General features: G+C 40.0%; 1 protein-coding gene across 9 annotated transcripts in view; it reads left to right on the top strand.

Moving 5' to 3' along the window:
• The window catches only part of ncam1b (neural cell adhesion molecule 1b), a 115247-nt gene that overhangs the window by 73117 nt on the left and 22967 nt on the right, over positions 1-19163 (top strand). For 7 of the 9 annotated variants that reach the window (XM_061781568.1, XM_061781567.1, XM_061781570.1 and 4 more), the window contains 5 exons: positions 7371-7400; positions 12428-12578; positions 15133-15320; positions 17210-17306; positions 17396-17566. In XM_061781568.1, the coding sequence (XP_061637552.1) occupies positions 7371-7400; positions 12428-12578; positions 15133-15320; positions 17210-17306; positions 17396-17566 (637 nt within the window). The remainder of the gene's footprint in view (positions 1-7370; positions 7401-12427; positions 12579-15132; positions 15321-17209; positions 17307-17395; positions 17567-19163) is intronic. The other 2 variants (XM_061781569.1, XM_061781576.1) reach the window with 1 other exon arrangement.

Genomic DNA, 19163 nt, shown 5'->3' with positions numbered 1-19163 from the left:
ACAAGCGAAAGAGGCGTGAATGGGACAGCGTGTGTGCGGCTGTCAATGCTGTGGCATCAAAAGGACATTTTAACACATTTGATTCATGTGCAACCAATGTATATGTTCAAATTAAGTAAATTCCAATGACTCTTTTTATCAGTCATTACATTCATTCATTCATCTTCCGTTCCACTTATCCTCAGTAGGGTCACGGGCGTGCTGGATCCTATCCCAGCTATCTTCAGGCGAGAGGCGGGGTACACCTTGAACTGGGTCGCCAGCCAATCGCAGAGCATATATAAACAAACAACCATTCACACTCACATTCACACCTAAGGGGCCTTCAATTAACCTACCATGCATGTTTTTGGGATGTAGGAGGAAAACCGGAGTACACGGAGAAAACCCACGCAGGCACGGGGAGTGCATGCAAACTCCAGACAGGCGGGGCTGGGATTTGAACCCCGGTCCTCAAAACTGTGAGGCAGATGTGCTAACCAGTCGGCCATCGTGCCGCCTGTACATGTTCAAATTAAGTAAACTCAAAGGACTCTTTTTTTTCAGTGCATGTGCTGGAGTCACAAGAACTAATTGTGAGGGCAATAGGCGGCATAAATGATCATCTTGATCAATTAATAGGTGTCCTCACAAATATCAATGATTCATTAAATACACTGGTTAACAAGTGAATTCTGAGTCCTTGCCTCTATTACATTGTCGAAATCAAATGTTGCTGGGCATTAATTGTTCATCAGTACTAATTGTTCATGTGTCTCTGATGTGCAGATTTATTATAATAGTTTTCCAGCATCACATCTAAGTGTCGCCAAAGCACCAACAGCTGTAGAAACGTGTATACGTTTTTGTGCGTACGCACCTTTTGTACATGAGGCCCCAGGTAACATAAAACCTGTTCTCAATCTCTGACCCCCGTTCCCTGGGCCATCCAACACCCGTCACCCTATGTGCAAAAGCATTCCTATAGTGTGTATAAAAAGATGATTAGAAAACATGACATGGCTGATAGTACGTACTCGTTAATGTTGTTTTTCCATTAGCTAAACCAGGTTTAGGGCCTACTTGTAGAGTTCGCCATTCATTTCTTGAGCAGATTAGTCTCGATATTTAGACAAGGCAAGAAATCACAAACAAACATGGTAATGTTAGCTTCCCAAGATGTGCTTTAGCTCTGGATGCTGCAGGAATATACTGTATTGTTAACTTCACTTTGCTGCAACGCTGCCCTCAAATAAAATTGAAGACACTGGTTTTCCTCCATCGTTATTTCTTTGTGTGTCTCGTTCCAGCATGCATTCAATGCTGTGTCTCCTGTGGTCCTGTTTTCAAGCAGACTTGGTATTGTGCAGTGAAAAAGCTGCAATAGGTTTAGAAGACAGTTTCCCGCTTTACTATTTTGATGTAGTAAACCGAACCCCCCGAACAGAGGCAAATAAAGCAAAGCCAGAACTGTGCAATGGAAATGGGGCATATGATTCACAAGACAAAGATGTTTCCAGTCTATGAGGTTTCATTGTAACAGGACAACAGTTGACCTCTTTGCCCTTTTAGGAGTCTGGTCCGAGGCTGCTCAACTTCCAAGCATATTGATTCTCATACAATATTTCTCAGATGTACAAATCACAGAAAGATTGATGTTCCTAGGGCGTGGCGTCTCATACACAATCATCAGATTAGTTATAATGTACTGTGCTCCAAAGGGCATTTTCCTTCTGGTTAACACAAGCAACACAAAACATGTTTTCATTCATTCATTCATATGTTCCTAACTCATCTGAATGTGATGAGTAGAACATTCCCAGTTAGCAGACGGGAAGTCGTTGTCCCCTCCCCTTCCCCCCTTCCATCCACACCCCACAAGGGCTCCCGTTGTAATGTAGCTTTTGTTTCAGGACAAAAACTAAAGCAACTCGAGTTACAGCTGCTGCGCTCTGACAGATTCATTGTTCTTCTTGCTTACAGACATCTCTGTCTTTGCTCAACTCTTCTCAAGGCAGACCATCTTCTGTAAAATCTATCACCCAGAAATGCATTTCTACTAGGCTTACATACCACGGTATTCAGCGTTGTCATTGTACGATAAAAGATGTGTGAAGCTTGCTCCCTATGAGGATTAGGAAGGAGATTACTCGATCGCACAATTTAAAAGCAGTGATTACGCAAATTAAAATTGTGGAGTAAACTACAATGTCCAGAAAAGCTCGGCAGCCTATGGGGTTGTTGTGTTGTTTGTTCATACAGCTATTTGTGCTTTGTTTTGATTATTTGAATCAAAGTTGAAACGGCACAGATGCATAACATTCAGGAAAATTCATTTCTAGTCAATCCTTGATCGCTTTTCATCATCTTGTGAAAATTCACATCCGGCGGCACGGTTGATAGCACATCTGCCTCAGAGTTCTGAGGACCAGGGTTCAAATCCGGCCTTGGCTGTGTGGAGTTTGCATGTTCTCCCCGTGCCTACCTGGGTTTTCTCCGGGTACTCCGGTTTCCTCCCACATTCCAAAAACATGCATGGTAGGTTAATTTAAAAACTCTAAATTGCCTGCAGGTGTGAATGTGAGTGTGACTGTTTGTTTATATGTGCCCTCTCGCCCGAAGATAGCTGGGATAGGCTCCAGCACGCCCCCGACCCTACTAAGGATAAGCGGTATGGAAAATGGATGGAAATTCACATCCCTGCACAATGTGATGGAACATTTGAGTATTAATGAACAGGTTTTGTCTCATTCACACACACATACAGCATCTGAAATAAGTATTTCACACGTCATAATCGTTCTCATTAAATATACTTCCAAAGGTGCTTTTGACCTGAAAATTTCAGCAGATGTTGAAAAACCCAATTAATTCATGTATACAAAGAAAGTAGAACAAATAAGATAAGAAATTAGGTTGTGTGTAAAAATGTGAAATGACAGGGGGAAAAGTATTGAACACATGAAGAAAGGGAGGTGCAAAAAGGCATGGAAAGCCAAGACAACACCAAAAATCTATCTATAATCAAACAGCAATCCAGCCCCTTGTCAGTGCAAATGAATATCAGCTGGTTCAGTCCAAATTGATGGCCTACAAAAAGCTCTCATTGCCAAGGTGTGAGTCAAGACACATCTCATCATGGGTTAGAGCAGAGAGCTGTTTCAAGACCATCGCACACTAACTGTTGCAAAACATAATGATGGCATTGGTTACAGGCTTATATCTAAGCTTCTGAACGTTCCAGTGAGCACGGTTGGGGCCGTAACATGTAAGTGGAAAGCCAATCATCTCACCATAAATTTGCCTCGATCAGGTGCTCCTCACAAGATTTCTGACAGAGGAGTGCAAAGAATAGTCAGAAGAGTTGCCCAAGAGCTAAGGACCACCTGTGGAGAGCTTCAAAAAGACCTGGAATTAGCAAGTACTGTTGTCACAAGGAAAACAGTGAGTAATGCACTCCATCGCCATGGCCTTTATGCACGCTCGCCACGCAAGACCCAATTGCGGAAAAAAAAATCATGTCAAAGCTCGTTTAAAGTTTGCTGAACAACATTTGGACAAGCCAGTTAAATACTGGGAGAAAAAAGTCTGATTGGATGAGAGCAAAATTAAACTCTTTGGAGGCCATAATGCACACCACGTTTGGAGCAGAAATGGTACTGCACATCACCCTAAAAACACCATACCAACAGTGAAGTTCGGAGGTGGGAACATGATGGTGTGGGGCTGCTTTTCAGCAAATGGTAATTACTGGTAAACTTCACATTATTGAAGGAAGGATGAATAGGCAAATGTACTGTAAATAAATACCAGCCAGTGTGCTTCCCTGTGTCATTTCACATTATTACACACAATTTAATTTCTGAGCTTATTTGTTCTACTTTCTTTGTACATGTGGATTACTTGGGTCGTTCCCAACATCTGGTGACATTTTCAGGTCAATAGCACCTTTGGAAGTATATTTAGTGAGGGAAAATGGTGACGTGTTAAATACTTATTTCAGCCGCTGTATATTCCTTTTAAGTAGCTCTAACATCCAGATCACAAATTATATAGTATGTTCTCAGGAAGAATAGGAATTGTTTGATTGCTAATGAAAGGGTAAAGTCCATTAACGTGGCAGCAGTTTAAAAAGGACTTCAGAGACGAGCTATAATTGTATAATTGTCATCGTCTCTGGAAACAAAAGGCTCCTCCAGGCCTGAATGCTCTGTAATGCAAGGTTGTTGCTCCTTAACGACAGCACTCATGGTCTGTGTCACTCAAAGGCCTTGAAACACTGTCAAGGTTTTGCACAGTTATGAGGTTTTGTTCTAGGGATTCCGTCTTCACATCATAACAATGCAGGGAGATAATTCTTAATGGAAGAAATAGCAATGAGTCCCGATGGAGCTGCCACTATGATTGTTCCGTGGATTTGTTTGGATTGATTGCATTATCACATCTTCGTTTTTGTTGTCCCCGCTGCTGCCATACATTTTGTCTTAAACAAACATGCGTTACACATATGACAGTGATGCAGTGCACAGCCGGTGCGTCGTGGACGAGGTTCTGATGTTCCACTATATTAGGCTACCTGGTAGATTAGGACCATAACTCTTCTGCAGCATGTCGATGACAACATGGCTAACTGCTGTTTGCGCTAATGTGCAAGGTTTCACTGGCATGTTACAGGACCAACTGTGCCTGCTGCCAACAACACTCTCATAGCTCATCATCGTACTACAACCTGCCGCATGAGGTTTGTTGTTGCGCAAGAGTCTTAGGCCACCATTAGATTTGGGGATTTAGCAACATCACAAGCATATATGCCTTGTAACTATCAATTTGTCAGAGGAAGACTACTACCACTATTACTCTTATCTTCTCATTCAGTCACATTCTGAAGCAAATTCTGTCTAATAAGATGAGTTGATGTTTTATAAAATATATACCGTATATATATTTTGTATGGAAATGTGATGCACACACTTGTCATCAATGGTATATATATGTTTTTGTCTACATTAGAATACAACCAATACTATCCAAAACTAAAGTGGCAGTTATTTTACTACGCCCTTCCCATCCACTTGAGAAATAGCAGGGAGCTGGCTGCCTCTCTTAAAGTTAAATGGAATGGAAACCTAATTAATGTCATTGTAAACACCTCCAGCAGTCCTCCTATTTACTAATTTATTATGGCAGTATGATGACTGTGAAAAAAGTTAAAATAAGACAAATAGTTGTGGTCTAAGACTTTTGCAGTGCCATATATCGATTTTTCATTGCAGTTCATTTCCACGACGAAAGAGAAGACACACTGACACACAACGTTAAACACTTAATTAGACTTAACAGATATATTCGTGTGGCAGCCCAGATAAGGTTTGGGTCAAAGGACTCAAAAGAGTTACCCAGTTACACTATCTCGGTAGACTGCATTTAGAATCAGAATCATCTTTATTTTGCCAAGTATGTAAAAAAAAAAAAACACAAGGAATTTGTCTCCGGTAGTTGGAGCCTCTCTAGTATGACAACAGACAGTCAATTGATAGAGAATACTTTTGAGACATAAAGACATTGAGAAAAACAGTCACTGAGCAATAAAAGGTTGCTAGTAATCTGCTAAGGCCGGTACAATTTTTTTTTTTGACAATTGTGCAAAAAGATGCACAGTCCACTAGCAATTAGAGCAGTTTGAATGACTAATATAGCAATAGTCCGGTGCAATGACCATTGTGCAAAGGGCGCAGAGACTTATAATGTGCAACTAATGACGAATGGACTCGGGCTGTGAGTTCATTTGATTGTTTCATTCTGTTTTTTGCTGACAATTATTCCAGCTGATTGTTTTCACTTCACAAGTTTCCTCGGTAGGTCACCTGATGAAAGAGCTGTTTGCCATTCTACTTGTTACACGAGCCATCGCACCTCATCTTCATGCTCGAACATGTTCTCCTCCGAGCATGCCTTCTGTAGAGCTTCTTGGCTTGCTGAGTTGTCTGCCATTTCAAATGGACATAGCATGCTGTCCTGTGTAGCGCAAAAGCTTTTCTTCTAAGCTGGTTGTAAAATATTTATACTCACATTGCATTTTGTTACAGTCACTTCACAATGTAATTACCGTATTCCTGCAAATACTGTAGTGTCCGTCACCTTAATAGACACCATGCTCCCATTGCGAAGTCATCCCCTTTTGACAAAAAAACACCTCCCTCGAATGGACGCCTTCCATTTCCCCTTGGAAAACAAACAAAAAATGGGTAGTAACTCATCTGGTGCATGTAAATGTTCACGCAAGAGTTAACTGCTGAGATAATTTGAAATTTGGAAAAAAAAAAAAAAAGAACTAAAAACTAAAAGTGAATTCAAGTGTGGACTTTTAAGTCCTTTTCAGAGTAATACATTTTTTAGATTTTTAGGGTCTGTCTTTTTCAACAATTAGCATGCCAGTAGACTTATAAGTGGTCACTCAACATTGTGTGTGTTGATGCCCATGTATTTACAGTAATTTGTACTGTATTTTATTTCAAGCTACTGGACCTGTATATTGTATTAAACTGCTAAAATGTTCATATTCTAAAAGTCAGTTTCAAATTCAGGCCTCACCATTGGCACTATTTGCGAAAATACAGTATTTCAAATGCAAATTACTTTGTTTTCAGTAATAATGCAAATAAATAGGTTTTTCAGACATTACTATACATCACAAATTACAAGACTGCATGGCAGGCCATTGAACAGCAACACAATGTACATGTGGACCTGATACAAATACTGTATTACAACTGAGGGAGAGTTAATGTGTGGTGTAAACATAGTTACAATTTCTTAGAATTCACTGATGTATACAACATTCAGCATTTAATACAAGCGCAAATATTTAGCTGTGAATCGTCTAAAAGCAAATGTAGCACATCTTTTTCCTAGTTTTTTCTTTGGGTCTGATGATGAAAGCTGCAAGAAAATATATGGCGACTTGATCTTCTCAACACCACTTTTTTAGTGCCACCTCCCGATAAACCGAAGACCTTTTTTAATCTTATCTTTGAAAGTATTTAGTCTATCATGATGCCAGTAGATGTGCTTCTTAATGGAGTTTAGACGCAGTGTTGTTCCAAAGAGGACACACTAGGGATTACTGAAACTATTTCAAATCCAAGCCTTTTCTGTCACACAATATTCAAGCGTATAACCGGACTGGATGTGTAGACTGTTTAAACCAAATCCAACTTTCAAGCTCAGGTATTAAAGATGGAAAGAAAAAAAAAAATCAACACATAACACTTAATACTTACATGCAGTTTGCAGCACCAAATCTTTTTTTTCTACCCGCACAAGGATTGCCTTCTAAGAATCACTCTGCTTCTTTTTTTGTTGTTGTTTGTTGTTCTCTCTGTCCTCTACAGGCATCATGGACTCGTCCCGAGCAGCACAAGGTATTCTAAATGCATGCCTTTTTTTTTTTTTTCCCCCCTTACACTCATCTATCTCCTGTGTCAGGGGAGTGGAATGAGATTATGGATGGATGCAGATAAAAATCCTTCAAATAAAAATCGGAAAAAGAGTATGTACACTGTAGGGGAGGGGAAACATTTTTGCTGTTTAAGGCACCATTTCAGTTTATGCAAATATATATACAGTGGAACCTTGGCTTTCATGGTAAATCCGTTTCAGAAAGTTACAAATACCAAATCGTACAAAAACCAATGCAATGTTTTACATAGGAAATAATGTAAATCATTAAGCATTAAAGCATTACAGACATCAAAAAATATTAACAAACATTTTGTAGCAAATAACTATAGTTTTACATACACAAAACAGTGTAGTAGCAGTTGTACCGTATTATGTGCATAGTGCAATGCTTGGCTTTTTAACTTGCCTTAGTTATCATAATACAACGTAATACAATTAATGTTTATCTGCGTTCCTTGTGAAGTTCATTGCAAATAAGTTGGGCAAAAATGGCCTGCATGGCAGAGTTGCAAGACGAAAACCACTGCTGAGCAAAAAGAACATTCACGCTTGTCTCAATTTTGCCAGAAGACATCTTGATGATCCCAAAGACTTTTGGGAAAATACTCTGTGGTCTGACGAGACAAAAGTTGAACTTTTTGGAAAGTGTGTGGTCCCATTACATATGGTGTAAAAGTAATATCGCATTTCAGAAAAAGAACATCATACCAACAGTAAAATATGGTTGTGGTAGTGTGATTGTCTGGGGCTGTTTTGCCACTTCAGGACTTGGAAGACTGATAAATGAAACCATGAATTCTGCTGTCTACCAAAAAATCCTAAAGGAGAATGTCCAGCCGTCTGTTCGTGACCTCAACCTGAAACAAACTTGGGTTCTGCAGCAGGACAATGATCCAAAACACACCAGCAAGTCCACTTCTGAATGGCTGAAGAAAACCAAAATGAAGACTTTGGAGTGGACGAGTCAAAGTCCTGACCTGAATCCTATTGCGATCCTGTGGCATTACCTTAAAAAGGCGGGTCATACTTGAAAACCCTCCAATGTGGCTGAATTACAACAATTTTGCTAAGATGAGTGGGCCAAAATTCCTCCACAGTGCTGTAAGAGACTCATTGCAAGTTTTCACAAATGCTTGATTACAGTTGTTGCTGCTAAGGGTGGCCCAACCAGTTATTAGGTTTAGGGGCATTTACTTTTTCACACGGGGCCATCACAGCCAGCGACTGTTGGTGAACAAATAAAAATGCCAAAGGAAAAATCTGCCAGCAACTTCTGCCAGTTTTGCTTGTGTGATAAATAGATGTACAGTACATATTTATCTGGTACACACAGAATCAAACTCCATTTTATCACTACTTTTGTTGAATATTAAAACAGAATTAGAGAATTCCATTTTAATATTCAACCAATGTAGTAATGATGAACTCATTACTGCGTTAACATCAACATCAAATACTGATGCTATTTAGGTTATGCTACAGGTCAATTCAGATATTTTTTTTGGTCCAGTGTGACATCTACATATCTGATTTTTTTCCATATCAGTGTGAACAGTAAAATCCCAATTTTTACATATTGGACCCGGCCCTCTTTCATGTGTGAGTGCATTATGAATGCTCATGCGACCAATACGCCATCAAAAGGTGACAAATATCAATTGTTCAACAAAACAGTCACGCCACAAACGCAACGGCGGACAAAGGAACGGAAAACAGTCAGTGGCGAAAAGATGATGCTTTCGAATTGATAGATATAAGGAAATGTTGGTTCAGTTTGTACAAATTCCTTGAAATTGCGGGTCATTACAAAACGTTTGCGAGGGGCCATACTTCTGAAAACATGGCGCCTCGTGTTTGTGTGCATGCGTAATGTGACGTCCTGTTTTGTGTGCATGCGTGTGACGTCACAGACTTATTCCGGCCACAGTAGAAGCTGCATTTGTTTTTGTAATGTGAATGACCTATATAAAAGGATCAGATTTAACAAAAAATCTGAATTGGGCATCATGCCCTACTGTGTGAACGTAGCCTTAGACTCAGAGCCCGCCGGAGACACGAAAGAAATACTGCAAGTGGCAGCTTGGGACCACCCAAAAAGTGTGAGGATTTTTAAAAACACAAACATAAACATCGTGCATGGAGGGCCACAAATTAAATTCACAGTCCCATAAAAGCATAGACCTACTCCTGTTTTGTGGGGATAGTGTTTCTGAAATGGCTTTATTCAGTAATGATGCTGTGCCCAAAGAGTACTACTTGAATGGAAAATGAGTTGTGTGAGACCAGAGGCGAAAGGAACTTTTTTCATCATAATTACAAGGTTTGGGTAAACACTTGGCCCGTGTGCCTGTTGAAGGAGCAGACCTATGGAGGTTTGCTGTTTTTTCTATCAGGCAGTGCTTGAAAGGTGTGAATTTAACCATGTTTTTAACCGTGTGTGTGTGTGTGTGTATCTCAACATCCCATAGTAGAAGGCAGGCAGTGGCGAGAAGAGTTATGGGCACGGAACAGTGTTGTGTGCGTGCCTAGCATGTTTAGCGCCAAATGCGTCGGGCTCGGCGGATAAGCTGCAGAGGAGAGTGTGTTTCCTTGTACATAAGCTAGGCCGGTTAAAATTTGGTGACACGTGACGTTAACGTGTCCCGTAGTGAATTCCCGATTTCATGCTCTGACATTCCCGCAGTGTCTGCCTGCTCTGCTGTGGAGGCAAAAAATTGTCTTATTTGCTTGAAGTTTTCTTTTTTTTTGGAGATACTAATAGTTTTAATGTTTTTAGATGTGTGTTCACACTGCGCTGATTGTTAGATGAAAATAGTTTACTCAGCACCGTGTCCCAATAAGTAAATACCAAACCTCAAATAAATGCCCCCTTTCCCCTTTAATATGACAAGTGATTACCACCACGTGTCACGGAAGCAGTCTTTGGCGCAACAGAGCAGATGTGGCTTCTGTCAAGCTGCAGTTTCTCTTTAGTTTAAAGGGAAAATGTTGATTATGGATGATCAACTAACCCTTTACTTATTTTTACCCTTTATTTTTGGAAATAGTACTTTGAAATGTGATATAAGCACTACCTTTGGAATGTTTTGAACTCCTTTTTAAATGCCAGTAACATATTGACAAGAATAATCCTGCATAGATGTAGCTCACCTTCCCATAGTCATGGGATCAATAGTGAGAATTATTGATCAATTAATTTATAATCATGTCATCCTTAATAGTGATTATTATAGTTCAATTAGTGAGGATAAACAGAACAGAAAATAGATGGATGGATAGCATTATTTGTCAAAATGTGTTGTAAAAAATGGATTTGTATGAATAAAGCTGCCCTTCAATTGGCTGGAAACCACTCCAACAGTACCTCTTGCCCAAAGTCAGCTGGGATAGGTTAACCCGTGACCCTAATGAGGACAAACCCTATAGAAAATGGAGGGATGGGAAAAATGAAGGCCTCCCTCTAGTAAAAGCTTTACCCCGAATCGAAGCTTTTCCACTATATAATGACATACCTTGATAATCTCTGGTCTTATGTAGAGCTAAACACACGTTGTAATAGAAAAATTGAGAAATGTGGCTCAAAATGAAGACCATCACGACGTACTAAGTGACAGCCAAATTTAGACTTCATGGTGTACATAAGCCTGGTTGCCAAGTTGCAGAGTCTGACGGAGAATGTTTTCTACACCAGGATCAGAATAAAAGGCCATTGTGTTATATAAGCATTGTTTCAGTCGCTCTACCCGCGATGCATAATGAATGCTGCAGACATGCGTAGCCTATTGAATCGGAATACAAACTAACCAGCGTCTTTTTATATGGCCACCTGATTTGGCTCCTCAATCAGCATGTGTAAAAGCATTCGTGGCATTGTTTTGTCTGAAGCTTGGACCTGAGCCATGCAACAACAACGGAACAAAACAAAAAAAATGCTGGAAATGAGCTGCTTGAGGCATTTGCTGCTGCCACACCTTCTAAAATGAACAATCCACCCCAAAAAAACAACAACAGTGCATCCCTAATCCATTTATTACATTCAACAATACAGATTGATGACTTGAGGTTTGCCAAGCAAGGCGATCAGACAAAAGTCATCACCTCAAAGACAGTTTATATTGTCTCTCAAATGCAGCTTGATAAAATGAAACGCATGCGGGCAAAGTCCATCCATCCATCCATTTTCTGAGCCGCTTATCCTCACTAGGGTCGCGGGAGTGCTGGAGCCTATCCCAGCTATCATTGGGCAGGAGGTGGGGTACACCCTGAACTGGTTGCCAGCCAATCACAGGGCATGCGGTCAAAGTCATAAATGACAATTATCAGGACTGGCGGGAGGCAATTATTTGCCATCTTAACTGCAGAAAAAAGTGTTGTTACATGCATTACTGTTATCATTAGTTTGGTTGTTATCAGTGTCACAAATGATAGTCCTATCTTGTGAGGGGCGTTTTGAAGTGTCAGTTGTTGACCCTAAAGATGAGGAAGCAGCTACAAGTCAGGTGTTGATGAAAGCAGGTAGCAGCTCTTGAGTGGGGCAGTCATTAGCATAACTCATTAGCTAGCTGCCTGTTGACATTTTCTTGGCTCTGAGTCCAACGCGGTCTCTACCTCGCTAAATTTGACACATTTTGGCAAGCGTTGGCAGCCAAATCAGTGTGGAGGTGATCAAGACAAGCAATCTCGTCCCAAAAATAAACAAATAAAATGACCCTGAATGAAAGCAATGTAAAAGCTGGCTTAAGGTAAACCGGGACTGTCACAAGTTGAGTGGAAAGTTCTGCATGGTTCCTCCTGTCCTGAATTATTGATCAGCTCTTTGCTGCTGTCAGCTGTGATCTTGTGTTTCCACATCTGTTGCCTTTTTTTCTGTAATCAAATGTCTTCTGCTCCTCAGCGTATTTCTCCTCGACATTATGGGCCATATAAATAACATGTGACTGATGGATATCCCATCTCCTTAACCGGGCCGTTGTTTGCTTCTGTTCAGAGTGAGGATGGGAATGTAGTGGTGCGGAGCGACGCTCGCGTGTCCTCCCTCACGCTAAAGTACGTCAAGTACACCGACGCCGGCCAGTACCTATGTTCGGCGCGCAGTGCCATCGGTGAAGATGACAAGGGGGCATATCTGGAAGTCCGCTGTAAGTATTCATATTATAATGAACCCCCTTTATTCGGTGGGGAAAGGTGCCAAGCCCTATTTATCAAAATGTTGTGGGTAATTGATGCACCCCTTAAAAGCTTTATAAATGCCTATAGGCGCCACAAGAGGGTGGTGAAGAAATGCTTTTGTCTAAATGAAGCTCCTCAATTTACCTGACAAAATACATTGATTGCTCGACTTGTACCCAGATTTACAAGTTTTTAGAGATGAGCTGTCACTTGGCTAATTGATTGCAATGACTTGAGTTACGAGTGAGCTTCAGCAGCTTCAGTCAAGTGAAAAAAAATTTGCAATTAAGGTAAAACCTCTTAGTGGAACCTTGGTTCACTCACAAATCGGTTTACAAACAACATTTTCAGATGAATATTGCCTAGGTTTACAAAGTATGCTTCCTAAGAACCATGCAGAATTCTTAGGTGTGCTTCTTCTTACACAATGTTAACGTCATTTGCTCTGTGTGTCACGTATTTCAGGTACTGTATATTTATTTTTTTTGTTGTAAATTAGCCTGGAGTATACACTGCTTAAAATAACAGTACATGTGTCTCCGTCCTAGCTGTCCGTACATTATGGCCAAGTCGACAATCATGGGATCCTCGGTTTAGTTCCTACAGTGTCGACATCACACAGATTTGGCGTATTTCATCAATATGCAGTAATAAAGACATACTTACATTAAATATTTGTATTAAAACAACTATTGGCCATAATTTAAAATGATCAAATTAAGAACACTAAGCATGATGGCAGTAACTGAGCTTGTTCTCTTGTGCCGCATATTCTTACGTCACTGCGCAAACTAGTTAATTGCGCCCCGGTTTGTAACCTTGAAACCTTGTATGTTGGAAGTTGGGACCATCGTAAACTGAGGATACCTTGTGTATATATATATATTAAAAAAAACTTGTATAAAAAAGGATTGAGTTTTATTGTTTTGACAGTTTATGATTAACAGCGGCCAACTTCTTTATACACTTCTATGACAGTTAAGAATCCTGAGACATAGAACTGATTAGTCTCAATATTCCCAATGGGAAAAAGTTGGAGGTCCAGTAACTGAATGCCCAACTTAGAGGTTCCACTGAATTAAAACCAGTATCATGAAGATTTTACAATCCCAGCTGCTTTGATTTAACTTGAACTTTTTGGGTGGTAGCAGCAGAACCATGATCCGATTTTATGTCAGCACATGACATGAGTTTGCAAAACTTGTTGTTGAAAGTGATGGTAACCTGGCGGAGGAGCTTGAGCTATACAGGCTGTCGCCCAGAGGTCTTCATCTGACAGCTCGTGTGTGGTAGCTCTTCGCTTCCATTACTGCCTGACACTTTTTAACCCGATCCTCTTACAAAGGAAGGAAAAATTATGAAAATGTCGATGCGTTCGCTTAACGATGCTAGTGTAAACCCCCATGTATTAAAAAAAACAAGGCCCTTCTACTAAAAGGTTATTTTCCCACTTTTTGACCAAGTTGCTGTTCTCAGAAGTCAAAACAAAAATTTTATACACACACACACACACAAACAAACACACACACAATTGGCTTCTCACAATTATAAAACCCTTGTTGTATGTAGGTGCAGCTGCTGCCCGCCGCCCATATGAGAATTTGACAGCAAAATAAAAGAATACTTACAGCGGCAAATAATTATATAGCACTTAGGTTAGGGAACATTCATTGTTTAATTATTTGTTTTTTTGTGGCATTTTTACAGTAAACTACAGCTCGGAGGGACAAATAAACAACTTGAAGCAAGAGGTTTTGCCTCATATGTTTTGCCATCTTAAACTATTCATAGTACGATTGTGATTGGTGGAGTGATGTGCGCAGTGCATGTTGGGTACCAGAGTTCTTTTGCCTTCTTCATTGCCAGGACCTTGCGATGTAACTATTGCGCATGCGTACAACGTGATGACGATGCTCAAAGAATATTTCGTGCAACCTTCGTGTGAAAGCACCTTTGCTTAATTCTGCATAAAAGGCTGCTTTTGACGCCAATAGTGGCTAATAAGCAGCAATCTGTGACATGGTGCAAAGGCTTCAAAACCCTTTTCATAATTTATCAATGCAGTGTGCATGGGTCTGTGTTGGGGGAAAAAAAAAACCCCACATAATTTCTACCTGAATGGCTTTGATACATCACTCTGATACAAACGCATGCTTTGAACACATGTATCAGCCTCATGATTAGAGGACCTGCATTGACAATTTATGAATTTTGCATCAAAGATAAGTAGCTTCAGTGCTAGGCTGTCCGACTAACACGCTGAATGTAATGTGATTAGCCCATTCAATCAAACCAACCCATTTCGAAACGCAGTCAGTGGAAATGTTTGCAATAACCGAAAGCATTTTCATCTCGTTTTTGTCATTATTGCACCATTCCAAGTATATAATATTAGTGCGACAATACACTGTGGCGTCTATATTCCTGTCTTATGAAAGGACATGGAGGCATTTTTCATTTCAAGCACTGTTACAATACACCCTTGAGATCACGAGTGTAACAATCTGATGTATTTCTCTCAAGATACCCCTAAAATCCACGGCGAAGTGGCGGTGTACACCTGGGAGGGAAACGCTGTCAACATCAGCTGTGAGGTGCAGGCTCACCCCAGCCAAGTTACTATAGTGTGGCTGCGAGACGGACTGACACTGCCTAATGCCAATACGAGCAACATTAAGATCTTCAGGTCGCCCTTGGCCAGCTACCTCCAGGTAAGATAGGCGTGCTCTTGAATGGGCACCTCTTCATGTCATTAAGATTTCATGAGGTTTTTTTTTCAGCTCTGTTGTGGGATAATACAGTGAATAACTGACAACCGTCGTGCATACGTGGCGGCCATGTTGGGAAGGTCGGCGTTACCATGACGGCAACGCCGCGCTACTCTTGTTTATATTTAGACGAACAAAATCAACAGCTTTCATGTATTGTAGTATTTGTCTGGCACTGTCTGCCCAAACGTGGATATTTCAGCTCACTTATAACTTGAGAAAACACCGTGCAGTAAATTGCAGATGTTTTTTTCAACTGTGCATACACACATACGGGAACGTCAGAATTTGCACATTCATATTTATTTTTTTATTTAGTTATTTTTTTATTGATGTTATTGCTGTGGTAAAAAAACAAACAAAAAAAACTTAAGTTACTATTTACGCAGTACTTGAGTAATAATTTCACTGTGTACTTTTTACTCTTATTCAAGTATTTTTTTGGAGGACTACAATTTACTTTTACCTGAGTCACATTATTGTCAAGTAACAATACTCGAGTACAATGTTTGGCTACTTTACCCACCTCTGGAGCGGACATCCTCAATGGCTACTCTTACATTTAAGCAACATTTTTGCTCATCAGATCAGCCAATGTCATATTTATTGCACTGGTCTTTTGTATTTTCGCGTTGAGGTGCTGCGGGTCGGGGCCCTGGTTGTGGTCCCAAGCAGAACCGCGAAACACACGTAACATCGGTGGCAAGAGCTGATCTGCTAGTACATTTTGTATTAATCAGACATGTAAACACCAAAGGCATGAAAAAGGTGACCAAAAAAAAAAAAAAAAAAAACATTTTAGGGGGATTTTAACATAAATTAACCAATCTGGAAGACTGAAGAGTACAATCAGGCAAAATAGTTTTCGTCACACGGAAAAACATTTATTTACACTGCTCAAGTACATGTTGATGTACAAATTTAATATTAAGATTAAATTTGTCTATTTCTTTGCTTTTTTGTTTTCAAATTCAGAAATGGCCAATAAAAACAGAAAAATATTGTATTTTCCTTTAATATTTTCCTGGAGGATGCATTTGGGATTAGCCTTTGAAGTTGAGAATAGTGAAAAATTAAGTGAAACAGACAATGATTTAAGTCAATTCTTTTCCAGAATGAGAGTGCTTAAAGAGGAGGATGCTATTCATGTGGCACAGTTTGAAGCAGGCATCAGGTGCAGGTGGAGATCGACCTGGCTCAAGTTGGAGGCCAAAACAAAAAAGCAAAGAAATAAGGCAAATTTTATTTTAATCTTAAATTTGTACATCAACATATACTTGAGCGGTATAAATACGTTTTTCTGCGTGAAGATTTATTGATTTATTTTTATTATTTTTTGCCTTATTGTACTCTTTAGAGTCTTCCAGATGGCTTAATTTATGTTAAAATAAAAAAAAAATCTCTATCCCCCTAAAATGTTTTTTTTGGTCAACTTTTTCATGCCTTTGGTGTTTGCATGTCTGTGTTCTCCTGGTGTTTAATAAATGGTTGGAAAGTACATTGGTGACTGTGGCTCTCCTTTCCCACATGCGAGGGCAATACAGTAAGCATATTGTAAAAACCCATGAAATCAGAGATTTACATGATATAGCGGCGATTTCTGCAAGTAGATATGTTCCACAAAAAAAATCTGCAATGCAGTGGGGCTGTGCTATACTGGGTGAACAGAAATAAAATCATCCTTATTGGCAAGTATGTTAAAACACACAAGACATGTGTCCATTGGTGGTGGCCACTTTAGTAATGCAGCAAAAAAGCTACTAAAACCAAATATAGGACAAACACAGTATTACTTCATACGGGATGGATGATTGTAATTTGTCTCTTTGCAGGTGACGCCGGCGTCAGAGAATGACTTTGGGAGTTATAACTGCACTGCTTCCAATGAGGTGGGCACAGAGGCCAAAGAGTTTGTCCTCATTCAAGCCGGTCAGTTTCAATTAAATAAAAATCCAATCCATTATGTTCTTTTTTTTGTTTGTTTCCTTACCGACTTCCTGTCTTCCACTTTATCACAGAGGTGCCATCATCTCCATTCATCAATGAGGTGTCACCATTCTCCACCACTGCGCTGGTTCAGTTTGAGGAGCCGGAGTCCACCGGAGGTGTCCCCGTGCTCATGTACAAAGCGGCATGGAGGACGCAAGGCAGGGGCAGCTGGTCTCAGAGAATCTACGAGCTCAAAGATGGTATGATGAAGCGGACTTTTTCCCCCTCCATCTGGCCACATACAGAATTAAAGGAAAGCAAATTTATTTATATAGCGCATTTCATACACAAGGTAACTCAATGTGCTTTACATGATGAAAAGCATTTAAAAACAAAGAAAAAAACATCTTATAAACAAAGAGAAACAATAATAATAAACAAAAAATACAATTAAAACAGCATACAGTGCAAGAAATATCATTTAAAAGTGGAAATGCTCTAAAAAGCATGGGAAAAAAGGAGTTTTTAACCTGGACTTAAAAACATGCACACTTGGGGCTGACGTCACTTATGATGGCAATTTATTCCATTTGTGTGCAGCATAAAAGCTAAATGCTGCTTCACCATGTTTGCTTTGGACTCTGTGCTCCACTATTTGACCTGAGTCTGTCGATCTCAGAGCCCTACTGGATTTATACTCCATTAGCATTTCATTCATGTGTTCAGGACTTAAACCGTTTAGTGATTTATAGACCAGTAGTGGAACTTTAAAATCTATTCTAAAGCTGACTGGAAGCCAGTGTAAAGACTTTAGAATTGGAGTAATATGCTCTGACCTCTTTGTTCTGGTCAGAACCTGAGCCGCAGCATTCTGAATGAGCTGCAGCTGTTTAATGCTCGTTTTAGGGAGTCCAGTCAGAAGACCATTACAATAGTCAAGTCTACTTGAGATAAAAGCATGGATGAGCATCTCGTGGTCTGCTTGACACATGCAAGCCTTCACTCTGGATATGTTCTTCAGATGGTAGAAGGCTGTTTTAGTAATTGTTTTGATATGACTGTTGAAAGTCAGGTCGGAATCTATCAGAACACCACAGTTTCGGACTTAGTCTTTGGTTTTTAAAGAGAGTGACTCCAGGTATTTACTAACAGCAATTCTCTTTTCTTTATTGCCAAAAACAATTATCTCAGTTTTGTTGTGGTTTAATTGAAGAAACGTTTGGCTCATCCCGATACTTATCTGTTTTAGACAGTGACACAACACCTCAATTGAACTGTAGTGATCTGGAGACACTGCTAGATATAACTGTGTGTCATCTGCATAGCTATAATAGTCGAGATTAAAGTTCTGAAGAATTTGACCGAAGGGTAGCATATACAGGCTGAACAGGAGGGGTCCAAGAACTGACCCTTGAGGGACCCCATAGGTCATTGCCATTTGATGAGATTGAGCACTTCCAATAGTTACAAAAGAACTCATTTCCTCCAAGTAGGACCTGAACCATTTAAGGACTGTTCCATTTAGTCCTACCCACGTTTCCAACCTGTCCAATTAGCAGGTGTTGTCCTGCCCGCAGTTAGCTGGGATAGGTTACTGCATACCTGCGACCCTAGTGAGGATAAGCGGTGTAGATAATGGCTGGATGGATGGTTGTTGCTGCTGTTGCCATTTGCTGTTTTTTTCTCTCCTTTCACTCTGTCTGTGCCCTTTCATCCACGTCCAAATAAATTCCAACACAAAAAACTACAACAGGAGTATACCAGACTCACCTGTCAAAAAATTTATCAAGCTTTGAAACTTAACCATACAGTTTGAAATTGTTGGAGTCTTAATTCAAACAACCCAAACGTGTACAA

This window comes from Phyllopteryx taeniolatus, chromosome 8 (assembly GCF_024500385.1).
Source record: "Phyllopteryx taeniolatus isolate TA_2022b chromosome 8, UOR_Ptae_1.2, whole genome shotgun sequence".
Taxonomy (NCBI): Eukaryota; Metazoa; Chordata; class Actinopteri; order Syngnathiformes; family Syngnathidae; genus Phyllopteryx; species Phyllopteryx taeniolatus.
This window is presented reverse-complemented; position numbering and strand designations above follow the sequence as displayed.